At 37.6% G+C, this 15,278-nt stretch overlaps 2 protein-coding genes, 1 long non-coding RNA gene and 9 other non-coding genes across 12 annotated transcripts; 2 read left to right on the forward strand and 10 right to left on the reverse strand.

The window, feature by feature from the left end:
• The first annotated feature begins 1,274 nt into the window (after positions 1-1,274).
• sele (selectin E) lies at positions 1,275-4,028 on the forward strand. The gene is made up of 9 exons (XM_077716637.1): positions 1,275-1,369; positions 1,455-1,527; positions 1,612-2,010; positions 2,094-2,198; positions 2,295-2,486; positions 2,583-2,774; positions 3,174-3,371; positions 3,448-3,580; positions 3,677-4,028. Exons 2-9 carry the CDS (start codon positions 1,494-1,496, stop codon positions 3,735-3,737), a joined length of 1,314 nt encoding a protein of 437 aa, XP_077572763.1. The 5' UTR covers positions 1,275-1,369; positions 1,455-1,493; the 3' UTR covers positions 3,738-4,028.
• Positions 1,587-7,734, reverse strand: LOC144196453 (uncharacterized). The gene is made up of 4 exons (XR_013326328.1): positions 7,693-7,734; positions 4,323-4,378; positions 2,547-2,766; positions 1,587-2,175 (listed from the first exon to the last, which is right to left on the reverse strand). It is a non-coding gene; the product is annotated as an uncharacterized LOC144196453 (long non-coding RNA).
• On the forward strand, positions 5,219-7,607 carry LOC144196982 (L-selectin). The gene is made up of 7 exons (XM_077717504.1): positions 5,219-5,238; positions 5,468-5,863; positions 6,335-6,439; positions 6,749-6,940; positions 7,028-7,120; positions 7,198-7,219; positions 7,336-7,607. Exons 1-7 carry the CDS (start codon positions 5,220-5,222, stop codon positions 7,379-7,381), a joined length of 873 nt encoding a protein of 290 aa, XP_077573630.1. The 5' UTR covers position 5,219; the 3' UTR covers positions 7,382-7,607.
• Positions 7,735-7,983: 249 nt separating the features above from the next.
• LOC144197309 (U5 spliceosomal RNA) lies at positions 7,984-8,098 on the reverse strand. The gene has a single exon (XR_013326529.1). It is a non-coding gene; the product is annotated as a U5 spliceosomal RNA (small nuclear RNA).
• A 381-nt stretch (positions 8,099-8,479) lies between these two features.
• LOC144197302 (small nucleolar RNA U3) lies at positions 8,480-8,693 on the reverse strand. The gene has a single exon (XR_013326523.1). It is a non-coding gene; the product is annotated as a small nucleolar RNA U3 (small nucleolar RNA).
• Positions 8,694-9,257: 564 nt separating this feature from the next.
• Positions 9,258-9,371, reverse strand: LOC144197307 (U5 spliceosomal RNA). The gene has a single exon (XR_013326528.1). It is a non-coding gene; the product is annotated as a U5 spliceosomal RNA (small nuclear RNA).
• A 345-nt stretch (positions 9,372-9,716) lies between these two features.
• LOC144197306 (small nucleolar RNA U3) lies at positions 9,717-9,930 on the reverse strand. The gene has a single exon (XR_013326527.1). It is a non-coding gene; the product is annotated as a small nucleolar RNA U3 (small nucleolar RNA).
• Positions 9,931-10,498: 568 nt separating this feature from the next.
• On the reverse strand, positions 10,499-10,712 carry LOC144197305 (small nucleolar RNA U3). Its single transcript, XR_013326526.1, has one exon. It is a non-coding gene; the product is annotated as a small nucleolar RNA U3 (small nucleolar RNA).
• Positions 10,713-11,225: 513 nt separating this feature from the next.
• Positions 11,226-11,439, reverse strand: LOC144197304 (small nucleolar RNA U3). The gene has a single exon (XR_013326525.1). It is a non-coding gene; the product is annotated as a small nucleolar RNA U3 (small nucleolar RNA).
• Positions 11,440-12,124: 685 nt separating this feature from the next.
• LOC144197303 (small nucleolar RNA U3) lies at positions 12,125-12,338 on the reverse strand. The gene has a single exon (XR_013326524.1). It is a non-coding gene; the product is annotated as a small nucleolar RNA U3 (small nucleolar RNA).
• A 676-nt stretch (positions 12,339-13,014) lies between these two features.
• On the reverse strand, positions 13,015-13,228 carry LOC144197300 (small nucleolar RNA U3). Its single transcript, XR_013326521.1, has one exon. It is a non-coding gene; the product is annotated as a small nucleolar RNA U3 (small nucleolar RNA).
• A 636-nt stretch (positions 13,229-13,864) lies between these two features.
• Positions 13,865-14,078, reverse strand: LOC144197301 (small nucleolar RNA U3). The gene has a single exon (XR_013326522.1). It is a non-coding gene; the product is annotated as a small nucleolar RNA U3 (small nucleolar RNA).
• Between the last annotated feature and the right edge of the window lie 1,200 nt (positions 14,079-15,278).

Here is a 15,278-nt window from a genome sequence, read left to right on the forward strand (position 1 = left end):
TAAAGGAAGGAGGGCCTTTTAAGGACTACAAATTATACTTCCGGTCTTAAAGAGACAGGCACCTTTTTTTGGTGAATTCTATAATGCTTTTCATCGTCTGCGCCTTAGGAAATTTAGTGTTCAACAAGGATGGAGTACCCAGAGAAAACCCACCAAATTCAGGAAGAACATGCAAATTCCATGCTGGAATGTCAAAAAAAGTATTAAATAATTCTTGATAGACCAAGTATTTTGAGTTACATGCATGCTGCCGGAGAAAATTCCACTTGTATTTAAAAAAATAACATTTATTTTTAAAATTTGCTTATCTATTTACACAAAGTGCCGGCCAGCAAATCAACAAGATGCTTTGCTGCACAAAGCGAAAAAGCATCTGTCGCGGAAGCTCCAATGGAGCCAAACAATATAGTCAATGACTCCCGGGGGCCTATAAAAAAAATAATAGGGTTAGAATTTTTTGAGGGAAAAGAGTGAAGGTGAAGAAGTGTCAGCAATATGCAGGAAGGAAATGCAATGTCATTTCTGGAAAGCGTGCAGCCAGCCAGAGCAGGCGCCTGCACATTTCCCATATCCCAGTCTGCTCATTAAAATACCAGTGAAGTTATTGTAGTCGGTTACCTTTCCTTTCTTGTCGATGGCCCAATATTTAGAAGTTATTTTTTTTCTCTATTGTTGTTGGTTTCATTCAAATGAGCTCAAAGTCCTATATCATGGTATATTAATCTCTAAATTCTATTTTTAATTATGGTGGTGCACAAATATTTTACTACATATCAGAAGAATAAATATAAATGTATGCTTGATAAGGAAATAAATACTGTGCCTAAATGGAATTAATGCCGTCAAAACAAAATGCATATTTGGTTCATTTATATCTAATATGTATGCATGTATAGTTATATGTATTTATTTAAGTGTATTTATTAGAAATGCATAATAAATCTATTCTTTTTATCGCTAAGAAGTACATTTTTTTAAACACAAAACAGATAAAATATAATATCCGTTTTCTGCCAATCTCTCCTTTCTTAAGAATAAGAGAATCCAACTAATCAACATGTCACAAACCGCAATTGTAAGGAAATTACTATCAGCAAGCACTTCCGTTGAAGACAATGCGATTTTTTTCACCTCCTGTGGAATTTTGCAAAGTTCTAATGTGGAATTGCCCTGTAGTGGCAACTGGAAGGAGGTGGGAATTTCCACAAAAGGACTGACGACCACTTCCCGGAAAGCCGGACCATGTGGAGGATGGCCTATAAAAGCGGGCCAAATAATATCAAGGAGCCACAGTCAGCTCACTGAGTTCATTGAGACAACAACACTTAAGATCCTCAAGACAGACTCCTGCTATACATCACTTAAAACGGTAAGTGCGGATAAACATTTCAATTCAAAAACCTTGAGAATGCAAAAACATGACCGACCTCATCCTCTATTTTGTCGTTCCTCAGAATCTCATCTGCGGATTACTTCAGAGTCCTCCATCCAAAATGTCCTGGATCACCTCAGCCTTGATTTTCTCAAGTAAGTTCCAACTCCAATAGAACCATCACTCATTCTGTACAAAAAAAAATATCATTAAACACTAAATCCATGCGTCATTTTCAGCACTCTGCCTACAAGTTCAATGCTGGTCCTACTTCTACTCCAACACCACCATGAACTGGGAGGATGCCCGAACCTGGTGTCAGGAGCACTACACCGACATGGTGGCCATTCAAAACCAGGAGGAGATCGGACATCTTAACTCCTGGCTGCCCAAAATGCCCACCTACTACTGGATCGGCATCCGCAAAATCAACGGCACCTGGACCTGGGTGGGCACCAATAAGTCTCTGACGGCAGAGGCCAGCAACTGGGCTCAGGGCGAGCCCAACAACGGCATGCACGGCACAATCCTGGGCGAGAGTGAGGACTGCGTGGAGATGTACATCAAGAGAAGTGCTCAGCCCGGGAAATGGAACGACGAGAGGTGCAGGAATAGGAAAACGGCTTTGTGCTATGCAGGTGAGCGGAAATGACAGCGGTCGAGGAAGAACGCAACTTAAAATGTTCAAGTGTCTGACCTCTCTTCTTCTCCTTGTTCCCAGCTGCATGTCAAAAAGACTCATGCGTCCATGGCGAATGTGTGGAAACCATAAACAGCCACAAGTGCCAATGCTTCGAAGGCTTCTACGGAGAAAAATGTCAACATGGTGAGAATTGTCATCAATAAAAAAAATCTAAGACAAGACATTAAAAACTCTAAAAAAATGGTGCATGATTTAATAGTTCCTCTTTGTTAATTTCAGTGATTCAATGCAACGAAAGCGACTTGACCCTTCCCCCCAAAGGCAATGTTTTGTGCACGGGCCAGTACGGCAAATTCGCCTTTGACTCTTTGTGCCAGTACTCCTGCGAGGAAGGATACCAACTCAGTAGACCAGAACCCTTAAGGTGCACTGCCACCAAAAACTGGTCTCAACTGCCTCCTACATGCCAAGGTGAGCAGTGCATCTCACACACACAAAAAACACACATCTTATTTTATTCGTCTTCCTTACCGTGACCTTATTTCCTTCTTTGATTATTCTCCACAGCCGTGCAATGCCCAGCTCTACTCCAGTTAGAAAACGGCACAATCATTTTGGGGGATGAGGATCCGGAATCCGCGTTCAGCTACGGGCGCACCTGCAGGTTTAGCTGCGACCTCGGCTATAGGCTGGCGGGCCCGAGCGAAGTCACGTGCACCTCGGCTGCCCGGTGGAGTGACACGATGCCGCGCTGTGAAGGTGAGAACACACACATTAAAACCACAAATTCAAATATATTTTGACAGAAGTAATAATAATACATATTTGGTATTATGCTTGGTGACATTTTATTTTATTTTTTTTATAAAGGGCTAAACCAAGGGTGTCAGACTCGGGTTGGTTCATGGGCCGCATTAACGTCAACTCGATTTTATGTGGGCCGGACCATTTTAGATCTAATATTTAGATTTTTTTTTATAAATGGATTAAAAGAACTGGATTAAAAGCCCTGATTATTCAGTTTTTTATAGACCTAAAACAATGTTTTATTTTAGATTTTTTTAATATATTTTTAGATTTTACCAAATGATTTTTGAACTAAAAACTGAAAAAATGGATTAAAAATGACAATAATTGTATTGTTCCCCCTCTTTCCAGCAATTACATGCGCTGCCCCAGCGGTTCCCAAAAGAGGTCACATGAACTGCACCCCATCCTACTCCCCATCATGGAACTCCCATCTATACGATACAGTCTGCACATTTAGCTGCGATGAAGGCCACGAACTCCAAGGCCCTCCCATCTCGGCGTGCACGCTTCTGGGCGAATGGAACGCAGAGCCTCCAACATGCATTGGTATGAAATTGAAAATTGAGATAGTTTAAAAAGGTATGGTTCTCAGTCATTAATGTTAATTTAATTTTTCTTGCAGAATCCACAACTGAGTTCAGTGCCATTACAGCTGGGGCAACAATAGGAGGCGCTGCGTCATTGTCGACTTTGTCTTTAGTCATGTGGATTCTCAGGCGAATGAGGAAGAAGGCATCAAAGTTTGAGCTAAATAGGTAAGATACTATTTAAAATGTACAGTATATTCATGGTGGTTATCCATTTTTTTCCTCAGCAACTCATTAGATGTCTTTTCTTTTTGTTTTTTACAGCAATTCTGACATTGAAGACCCTCCTCAGGTGTACAAAAACAGCATTGACAGCCTTATTTAGCACTTTGACATGACTGCGTTAATTTGAAAAATTCAATTTAAAAATAATTGACTTACTTGTGCCATGTCGCTGACATGTATTTACTCCCAAAGGGAGTTTTATATTGAGCATATTGTTTCATACCATTAAGAACATGTGTAATGTTACATAACATAGCACACTGCCATGTTCTTATTAAGCTGTGAGTAATTTAGCATATTTATGTAATGTGATATTTATTATTAGCATTTGATATGTTCTTTTATACAGATGCATTGATTGTCAAAAATCATGGTTTAATTATTTTTTACATTTCCAATATCATGACACTAAGTTGTATAGTTGTGAGTTGTGTTTGCAAAACACACTACTAATGAAATAAAATAAAAATATGTCAAAAAAATATGAAGTGGTCACCTTGTCACTACTTTAATGTTTAAAATTATTAACCATGCTACTTATTTGCGGTATCAAGACTATGAAACACACACACACAACAAGGTAGAGTGTGCAAAAAAAATGTTGTTAAAGTGTATTTTGTCATGTGCGCAGAAGCAGAGGAAGCAATTTTCAGATCAGATAAAATACTTCATTATTATTACTTACATAATGGGGGAAATTCATATCAGCATGTCATCATGATTGCTTGTCTTCCATCAGCACTTTAGGAAGGAAAAATGAAAAAGAGGTCACGATAAAGGTGAGAAACGATATTCATCATCAATTGTGTACCAATCTGCCAACCTTTCTATCCGCAAAGGTCGAGTGTTAAGTAATATTCAGAATCTATTTCTGGATTATGCAATGAAAAGCGAATTCCCGTATTTTCCGCACTATAAGGCGCGGCTTCATTCAATGGCCTATCTTTACATTTGTTAGAAGTTGTGTTAACTAGATGGAGATGTGCTAAAGGGAAATTCATACAATGATTAACCAATATTGATCCATATATAAAGCGCCTTATAGTGCGGAAAATACAGTACTTTCAAATCAATGAATATCTAAAATAAAAAGACATCGTACTTTAGATTAAAAAATACAAAAACAAATATATTTTCTGATCCCACTGTGCACTACAAACTTAAAGCAATGAATAAACAAGCCCTAAAAGGTATTATCCTTTTTAATCTTAACACAAGATTGTTTTTTAAATAAATCATGCATGACTCATTGCCACCATTTTATCACAGTTCATACTAATTTGGGGACTGTCAATCATCGCATCGATTGACACATTGTGCAGGAACATCCAGGTATTGTCCAAACTGAGATCATATAAGAGCCTGAAATGAAACGCTGCTTTTTGCAGCCGTCTACCGCTGTGTTGTTTTCACTGGAAAATCCAAAAATTAACTCTGCTTTGGAATATACTTGTTCCGATAAACAGTATACACCCTATAGCTGCCATCACTACAGGTAAGTGAACACTCTCTGAATAAGTAGTGACATTAAGTTGTTTTTAACATTTTTGTTGTACAGGTTTTCTTTCTGAAAATGAACTGGATGCGGTTGCTGTTCCTTGGTGGGTACTTGGCCACTTTATTAACAATTTTATATACAATATTATTTTTTTTATAAATGGATTAAATGAATTCGATTAAAGGGCCTGGATATATAATATATTTTTTATAGATCTAAAACAATTTTTATCTTAGCTTTTTTAAAATATATTTTTAGATTTTACAACCCTAACCCCTAACCCTAACCACAATATACGATGCTAACTATTTGCTTATCAAATTACAAATCAGGGTGCTGCCTTGCCGCTGTCACCTCCGGATGGACGTATCACTACTCTAACATCACCATGACGTGGAGCGAGGCTCGAAAGTGGTGCCAGACGCACTATACCGACATGGTGGTGGTTCAAAACCAGGACGAGAACGCCGCGCTGGTCTCTTTCTTGCCAAACAAGAGCCACAGCCCATACTACTGGCTGGGTATCACCAAAGAGCGAGAGGACGGAGATTGGATTTGGATCGGGAATAACAGCACGTGGGTGGGCGAAGAGTCCTGGGCGGAAAATGAGCCAAACAATAAACAAAGCTGGCCCGTTTGCGTGGAGCTCTACGTCAACGCCCGAGTCGAACGAGGGAAGTGGAACGACGAAAAATGCCGAAAAGCCAAGTTTGCAGTGTGCTATCAAGGTGGTGATGGGAGACTTACCGTATTTTCACGACTATAAGGCTCACCGCATTATAAGACGCACCCTCAATGAATGACACATTTTAATTTTTGTTTCCATATATAAAGCACACTGGATTATAAGGCGGCCTGTCTATTATGGAGAAAATTTAAGACTTTTAAGTGCGCCTTATAGTCCAGAAAACACAGTAATTGGAATGCATGGAATGTTTCAGTAGATTTATCAAGACAGACAAGGCATCACTTGCCAAAAACATACTTACAAATTCATAAAAAAGCAAAAGAGCAAATGACAAATGCATTGCATTGATTCGCCTTATAATCCGGTGCACCTTTTTATGAAAATAAAATCATTAATTGATGGAGTGCTTTATAGTCGGAAAATCTGGTAGTAATAACCCCTGATTGAAATAGTTATATTTTAGTCTAGTAGTAGTATTAAAATAATAATGTACATATTTTTTTGGTTTCAGCTCAATGTAATGCAACAATATGCGGGAGAGGAAGATGCCAGGAAACTGTCAACAACGTCACATGTTTATGTGAGGAGGGCTTTGAGGGGGAAGGTTTTCAAGCAGGTAAGCGGTTCTACTGTATTTTACTCGATTAATTCCCCATCAGATCTCGGGTCATTAGACTAATGAAAATATTTAAAAAAAACATCACATTTACAATTTTGAAAACTTTGCCAATTAAAAATGTCTATTACATTTGAAACCTTCTCACTGTCTGTGCCTTTAAAAGTAATCACATCTCATCATCACTGTACATATATTGATATTATTGAAATGCCACAGTAATCATTAGGCAAACATCTGTTTCCTCAGGTTCCTTCCCTTTGAAAGGTGTTTTTGTATGTGTTTTGTTTTCATACTGGCACTCTTCAGTTTCAGTTCCCCCACCTCCAGAATGTCCCCCTCTGTCCACCCCTAATGGATACTTCCAGTGTGCAGAAGGCAACCACACATTAAACTCTTCGTGTCAGTTCATATGTCATGCCGGTTTCCTGCGAATCGGTTCGGCCGAGGTCACCTGCGGGGTGACGGCCAACTGGGGAGGCCCCAGACCCGCTTGTGCAAGTAAAATATATTTTGTTACATCATCATTTTTGAAAGCGCTACTATTATTATCATTGGCCTAACGGTCACTATCATTGTATCCCTTAGGCTATAAATTCTTGTTGATTGTAGTAGGATGTGGAGTGCTGACATTTTTTTGTAGCTGTTGCATGTGTGTTCATTGGACAAAAAGCAGGAAAAGTAAGTATTTGGAAGGCACGTAAAAATGCAATGTGACGCTATGAGAAGCGACTTTAACAATTTTTTCATTCCAACAGGAAAGAATTCAGGCCAGTTGAGGTTAGTGTTGATTATTGACAAAAAAGTGTTGTACTAAAAATTGCTCCAAATTTAACAATGCAAGTTAGAATTCCATCAGACAGCCATGGTATGTTATTTATGTTATTATTTAACAGGTTAACCGAAGAAGGAGAAAGACTGCCTAGTGAAGTGGAGGGATGAAAATCAACACATCCATATTGCCATCAATCTAGTCAACTTTATATAACAATATTTCTTATGTTTTACTCGTGATTGTCTAGATCAGGGGTGGGCAAAGCAGTGTGATATCCGGCGAGAAAAATAATAATCTGAGTGGCACACACATAGCAAATTGTTTTGTTGGAAAAAGAGAACAAAATGACACAAACAATAATTCACATCTCACCTTGCATTCATCCAATAATGTCATTAAATCAAATTTCAGTCAACTCCTAAATTTACAGTATCTTATTGGTGTATGAAAATATGACTAATACAAAATGTGTACTTACCTTCTTTCATGTGACACTTTTGCTTTCCAAAGAATTAAAAACTTGTTTGATGAAAGAGATGGTTAAGTCATGTATATACAATTATTAAGTCAATTAGGATTTTAACTCGCGGTATCACAAGAACCCAAAATTCCTGGCTCAATGTAGTAGAATTTAGATAACAAACTACTGCCATCTGATGGGCTGCAAAAGGTATGTCAAGTCTAATCAGTCCGAAGTACATTAGGGTATTGGAGGTATTTAAGCTATGGTGGTGTGACGACCTCTTGATGTATTTTCACAATGTTGAGCAGCTCCGCGTCAGCAGAGCATCAAAAAATTTGGTAAAAACTCTTACTGTTCCTCCCCACGGAAACCTTTAGTAAAAGGCGAAAGATTTATGCGATCTGAAGAGAAACAAGAGTGTACTGAAGAAAGAAGGGATGGACTGAACAGGTCGTTATAATCGGAGCTGTTTTAACAAACGGTCTGAAGTGCTGCAAACATCAGGGGCGTGTCCATTCGGATTGAGCAGCCAGTAGTGTGGCAGCAGTTGTCTTTGTATTCATCATTGCTTTGGCTCCAAATAATTACATTTTGGAAGTATTTTCGTTGACTAATTAGTCAATCCAGTTTCAATTATTCTTTTTGGCGTAAATTTGTTAAACTTTAAGATTTCCTTGAACTTTGATGACAGCAATACTGATATTTGCTTAACTATAGAACATGGAATTTATAGATGCAAGCCTATTTTCTTGGTAGAGATTTGTTTGCCTTTCTGACATTATTTCATTCACATTACAAGAGAACTACTCAGAACATATTCTTTCCATCGTTGCTCCACAAAGAAGCAATGTACATTCATCAATGGAAGAGAACATATGATAAATCATTATTCTCAGCCAGCTTCACGCTCAGGAAAGAATATCATCTCTAATCATCGTAGTGAGCGAGACCAAACACTTTAGAAACACATTTCTCAAGTCAATAACTATAGAAATGATCCCTAAGAGTATAGTCTTAATGATAGTGAAGGCGAGGACCGAAAGTCAACTGTGAAGAAACCATTTTCAGCCAGAGTTACGCTGTTTGGGTCATTTGGGTTATTTTTTTTAAATGTTGATAATGCCTGCATCAGTCTCTTCATTTCATAAAAACATCAATCATTGTGGTTAGTTTCATAATGGTTTATTATTATTTTGGTTTAGGAAAATTTTACTTTAGGCCCGGTGGTAAGTGGTTAAGAGGCGTGTCTGCCTCACAGCTCTGGGGTCCTGGGTTCAAATCCAGGTCGGTCCACCAGTGTGGAGTTTGCATGTTCTCCTCTAGCCTGAGTGGGTTTTCTCTGGGAACTCCAGTTTCCTCCCAAATCACAGGCATTCATGGAGTAGGCTGATTGGACACCACAAATTTCCCATAAAGCCCTGCGATTGGCTAGCTTTGGCCTGAAGACAGCAGGGAAGAGTTCCAGCACCCCCGCGTTACATTTGAGGACAATGTTCACAAACATGAAATTTCAGGAAATTTCGACTTTGTGTTTATAGCAACGGATAGATTTTATTCTGATTAATTTGACATGAATGGGAAGCCCCGCGTTAGCAGGGCATCAAAAAATTGGTAAAAACTCTTGTTGTTCCTCCCCACGGAAATCTTTAGTAAAAGGCGAAAGATTTATACGATCTGAAGAGAAACAAGAGTGTACTGAGGGAGAACACATTGAACGGACGAAGTCACTCTACACTAGACCTTTTTAACACACGGTCTGAACTGCAGCAATGTTGGGGGCGTGGTCTAGTCAGATTAAGCAGCCAATCGTGTGGCAGCAGTTCTCCTTCAATTCAGCACTGCTTTGGCTGCAAATAATTGTCTCCACTGTATTCACATTGATTGTATTCGAAATCCAGCTTAATCCTAAATACAACATACAAGTCTGCTTTGCTCACCTTTTAGTATATATGGTCAAGTAATAGGATGTTAATATGAAAATCCCTTAAAATTCTGCTTCCAGATTAAGTATTATCACCATTTCTTCACAATATTGTAAAACCACTCAGATCATATTCTTTCCATCTTTGCTCCATTAAGAGGCAAAGAACGATCATCAATGGAAAAGAATGTATGACAAGTCATTACTCTCTACCAGTTTCATGCTCAGAAAAGAATATTTTCTCTCATCATCGTAGACAGCGAGACCAAACACCTCAGAAACACATTTCTCAAGTCAAGAACTATAGAAATGATCCCTAAGAGTATAGTCTTAATTCTAGCTAAGTCGATGACAAATACTTAATCTGTGAAGAAACAATTTTCACCCAGAGTAACGTCGCGAGCCATTTTCTCCAAAAGAACCACAACTTGAAGAGTAGTGAAACTATAACAGAATTCTATTGTGATCTGGAAAGTTCAAGTCGAATTCAAGTTCAAAGTGAATTTCCACGATTTTGGAATTTGGGAAGAAGCCTAAGAACATACAAACTCCCCATTGGGCTAGAATAAAATTTCAACCCATAAACCCAGCAGTGGGAGGCCAAAGTACTACCCACTTTTTCACTATGTTTCTGAAGTATCAAATTGAACACAAACTATGATTAAATTCATTACAGATAAAAGCCTGTCATTACACAATTTGGGCCAACTTTACTTGTACTGCATTATATACACTATAATTGACCTTATTTTCATCTGAGATTAAAAATACACAACTTTGCTTTTTAACCCAACTTTTATAACTTTGAGTGCAGGACATTGCCATTAACTACCACTAGCCAATTTTAACTGGAAAGTGTATGATGTGATAAGACAGTATTTTTATTGACAATTTTTAAGAGCTACTCAGAACATATTCTTTCCATCTTTGCCCCACGAAGAAGTAAAGAACATTCATCAATGAAAGAGAACATGCGATAAGTCACTATTCTCTGCCAGTTTCATGCTCAGGTAAGAATATCACCTCTCATCATCGTAGTTAGCGAGACCAAACACTTTAGTAACACATTTCTCAAGTCAAGCACTATAGAAATGATCCCTAAGAGTATAGTCTTAATCTTGGTAGAGGCATCGATGGATAGTCATCTGTGAAGAAACCATTTTCAGCCAAAGTAACGTCGCCAATCACATTAGAGAGTATTGACTATAAAAAGTATTTCCTATACGATATTGCAAAATGTATGGATATCTTCAATCCAGTAGTTGGCCATGTTTGGAATGTGTGAGGAAAACATACAAACTCCACATTGGTGTTGAATAAAGATTTCAATCCATAAACCCAGCACTGTGATGCATAAGTACTAACCACTCCCTCACTATGATTCTCCAATAGCAAAATAAATACAAAGTATGGCCAAGTTCAATACAAATAAAAGCCAGTCATTATAGCATCAGAAGCAAATTAACATCTCCTATATTATATACCATAACTGCCCTTACTTGTATTTTACATAAAACACAAAAGTTAGAGTAAATCAGAAAGAGGCAATATGCCTGTGATACTTCATTCAAATAGTACTTGTGCATTATATGCTCAAAGTAATTTCATTGACATTGTAGCACAACTAACTACTCAGAACATATTCTATCCACCTTTGCAACATGAAGAAGCAAAGAACATTCATCAATGGAAGAGAACAAATGATAAATCATTATTCTCAACCAGTTTCATGATCAGGAAAGAATATCCCATCTCATCATCGTAGGTAGCGCGACCAAACACATTAGAAACACATTTCTCAAGTCAAGAACTATAGAAATGATCCCTAAGAGTATAGTCTTAATCTTAGTAGAGGCATCAATGGATAGTCATCTGTGAAGAAACCATTTTCAGCCAAAGTATTGTTGCCAATCATATTACAGAGTGTTGACTTTTAAAAGTATTTCCATCTTGATTCAGCAAAATTTAGGGATATCTTCAATCCAGTAGTTGGCCATATCCTATTTTTAGATGTGATGTAACTTATTTCAGCTCATTTTTGGACCATTGAGACTGGTTGCCAGCCAACTAACTATATTGCACGAATGGGGTTGACGGGCAAGCATTTACGATCCAATCAATGGAGAATTTTAAGTTTTAGGTGAAATTTCCACGTGCTTGGAATGTGTGAGGAAAGCAAAGGAGAACATACCAACTCCACATCGGGCTAGAATAAAGATTTCAACCTATAAACCCAGCACTGTGAGGCAAAAGTACTAACCACTCCCTCAATATGCTGCTCCAATTGCAAATTGAATACATAGTATGACCAAGTTCAATACAAATAAAAGTCAGTCATAACAGGACCTGGACCAAACACTACATACTTTTATTTTACATAAGACACAAGGTTTCTTTATTTCTATATTTATAGTTAGACTAGATCTGAAAGAGACAATGTGCCATTGACAATTAATTCAAATCATACTTGAATCAAGAGAAATGCATAATGTGTAAACAGAGTACTTTTTTTGACACTATTGCAAATCTACTCAGAACATATTCTTTCCATCATAGCTCCATGAAGAAGCAATGAACATTCATCAACGGAAGAAAACATGTGATAAATCACTATTCTTTCCCAGCTTTATGCTCAGGAAAGAATATCATCTCTAATCATCGTAGATAGCGAAACCAAACACTTTTGAAACACATTTCTCAAGTCAAGAACTATAGAAATGATCCCTAAGAGTATAGTCTTAATGTTGGTAGGGGCAACGATGGATAGTCATCTGTGAAGAAACCATTTTCAGCCAAAGTATTGTTATCGCCAATCATATTACAGACTGTTGATTTTAAAAAATATTTCCGATTTGATTCAGCAAAATCCAGTAGTTGGCCATATCCTATTTTTAGATGTGATGTAACGTATTTCAGCTCATTTTTGAACCATTATGGAGTGGGCCTGACACTGGTTCTCAGCCAACTATATTGCATGAATGGGGTCGACAGGCAAGTGTTTACGATCCAATCAATGGAGAATGTCAAGTTTTATGTGGTTTTAGGAGAACGTTCAAATGCCCTATTGGGCTAGAATAAAGATTTCAACCTATAAACCCCAGCACTGTGAGGCAAAAGTACTAACCACTCCCTCACTATGCTGCTCTAATAGCAAATTGAGCACAAAGTATAGCCAAGTTCAAAAGAAATAAAAGACTATCATTACAGCATATAGGCCAAATATACATGCCATGTCATATACTATAACTATCCATACATTTATTTTAAATTAATCACAGAAGCCTGCTTTGTTTTCCCACTAGATGAAATAAATCTAAGAGAGGCAATGTGCCATTGCAATTTCATTAACATAGCATCTGAACAAAGAAATGTGCATGATATGCTCAATGGAGTAATTTTATTGACAATATTGCAGAACTACTCAGAACATATTCTTTCCTTCTTTGCTCCATGGAGAAGCAAAGAACAATCATCAATAGAAGAGAATATATGGTAAACCCTTATCCTCTACTAGCTTCATGCTCAGGAAAGAATATCTCCTCTCATCATCATAGTTTGCGAGACCAAACACTTTTGAAACACATTCCTCTAGTCAAGAACTATAGAAATGATCCCTAAGAGTATAGTCTTAATGTCAATGTGGGCAACGATGCATAGTAATCTGTGAAGAAACCATTTTCAGCCGAAGTGACGGCGACAATCGTATTACAGTGTTGACTTTAAAAAGTATTTCCTACTTGACTTTAAAAAATGTATGGATGCCTTCAATCAGGTAGTTGGCCATATGCTATTTTTTGATGTGATGTAACGTATTTCAGCTCATTTTGGAGTGGGCCTGAGACTGGTTGCCAGCCAATTATATTGCACAAATGGGGCCGGCAGGCGAGCATTTACAATCCAATCAATGGGGATTGTAAAGTTTTGGGTCAAATTTCCAGGTGCTTGGAATGTGTGGGGAAAGCAAAGGAGAACAAACAAACTCCATACTGAGCTAGGATAAAGACTTTAACCCATAAACCCAGAACTGTGAGGCAAAAATACGAACCATTCCCTCACTATGATGCTCCAAGGGAAAATTGAATACCAAGTCATTGACTAAATTCAATAAAATTAAATCCGCGTGTAGAACAATAGACATGTAATGAGCTTGGTGATATCGTATCTTTATGATGACAGCTGAATATAATAGAGGGAAAGAGACAGAGGGAACACCTTATTGATCTTTTCCTCAGTATGATATAGCTTTTCATTAACATTACTGGCACTACTACTCCGAACATATTCTTTCTCTCCTTGCTCCATGAAGAAGCAACGAACGTTCATCAAAGAGAGAGAACATATGATAAATCATTATTCTCTACCAACTTCGCGCTCAAGAAAGAATATCTCATCTCATCATCGTAGGTAGCGAGACCAAACACTTTTGAAACACATTTCACAAGTCAAGAACTATAGAAATGATCCCTAAGAGTATAGTCTTAATTTGGGTAAGGGCGAGGACCGAAAGTCATCTGTGTAGAAACCATTTTCAGCCGAAGTGACGTTACCGGCCTTGTGCTTAATTTTCTCAAAAATACACCATGTTTTAACCAATAGTTAAACAACAGGCAAATGTTCAATTATGTTGGGATCTGAACAGTTTGACACAGTTTTAAATGATTCCACTTTATAAGTGTTGTTATCCCAGAATGCTTTGCGAAAGGGAATTTAAAAACAAATGACTTATTTGAAAAGGAATCACCAAATTAAAAGCTTAATGAGTTATAAACAAGTAGCTAAAAGTGAAATGTAGGGGTATTTTAAAATCCTATACTGAAAGAAGGGATTAGTAGGTAGATTCGACATATAAATGTGAAAAGTGGGCGAACAGTGTCTATCTATTATTGCGTCCGAGTGGTAAACAAGCAAGTACATTAAGTTCTGCAAAAGTCACATAACTGCAAGGACTATATTATCCAAGTTAAAAACTTCACCATCCCAAATGAATGAGCTCATACATTCAAAAAGGTGTAAAAATAAACCCAAATATTCTATTTCACGACAAATAGAAAATATATCACATTACTCACCTTATAGCCCCTCGCTCATGGAGGTAAGCTTACGTAGCACTTGATGGCAGCATTTAGGCATGAAGTTTAAGGAACCCATATCAATCGGTTGTAATCTGTAATAAGATATTTTTATTGTTCAAATATTGTTAAACAGTGGTTTAAAAACGCAATAACCACTTAAAATCTACGAAAAAGGAAGACAACACAATATAAGAAGCATGATTAAATTGTTTGTTCAAGATTCCCACCTGCATGATTATCTCCCGGAATGGTAGTAATTAACTATATATTCTTTATATTACGATAGAAATACGACGATTATTTACATACCAGGATGAAATACCGAAGTATTGAACGTAAAAATGCATCTTGGGAACAGATCTGGGCGCATTATGTTGAACAATTGTTTTGAAATAAATTCACCAGCCACGACCAACGCGTTAGGAAAACGTACTCGTTGCGCATGCGCGCGGCAAGATCCCGAGCACCTGATCAAGTTCGAAAATTGATTATTTTTTAAACGAAACGTGTCACGGGACATTAAGGCAAATTTCAAATTATGAATATAAAACTCTATGTGGAAAATTTGAACCCACTCCAGTAGCAATTTGAATAAACCCTAATCACAT

Source organism: Stigmatopora nigra, chromosome 5 (genome assembly GCF_051989575.1).
Source record: "Stigmatopora nigra isolate UIUO_SnigA chromosome 5, RoL_Snig_1.1, whole genome shotgun sequence".
Classification (NCBI taxonomy): domain Eukaryota; kingdom Metazoa; phylum Chordata; class Actinopteri; order Syngnathiformes; family Syngnathidae; genus Stigmatopora; species Stigmatopora nigra.

Excerpts from the sequence above, each read along its gene's own strand:
- sele (XM_077716637.1), top strand. The coding sequence starts at position 1,494 with ATGTCCTGGATCACCTCAGCCTTGATTTTCTCAA. Across the intron at positions 2,011-2,093 it reads AACGGCTTTGTGCTATGCAG|CTGCATGTCAAAAAGACTCA; the intron begins GTGAGCGGAAAT and ends CCTTGTTCCCAG. Across the intron at positions 2,199-2,294 it reads CGGAGAAAAATGTCAACATG|TGATTCAATGCAACGAAAGC; the intron begins GTGAGAATTGTC and ends TGTTAATTTCAG.
- LOC144196982 (XM_077717504.1), top strand. Across the intron at positions 6,440-6,748 it reads GGGGGAAGGTTTTCAAGCAG|TTTCAGTTCCCCCACCTCCA; the intron begins GTAAGCGGTTCT and ends GGCACTCTTCAG. Across the intron at positions 7,220-7,335 it reads AAGAATTCAGGCCAGTTGAG|GTTAACCGAAGAAGGAGAAA; the intron begins GTTAGTGTTGAT and ends ATTATTTAACAG.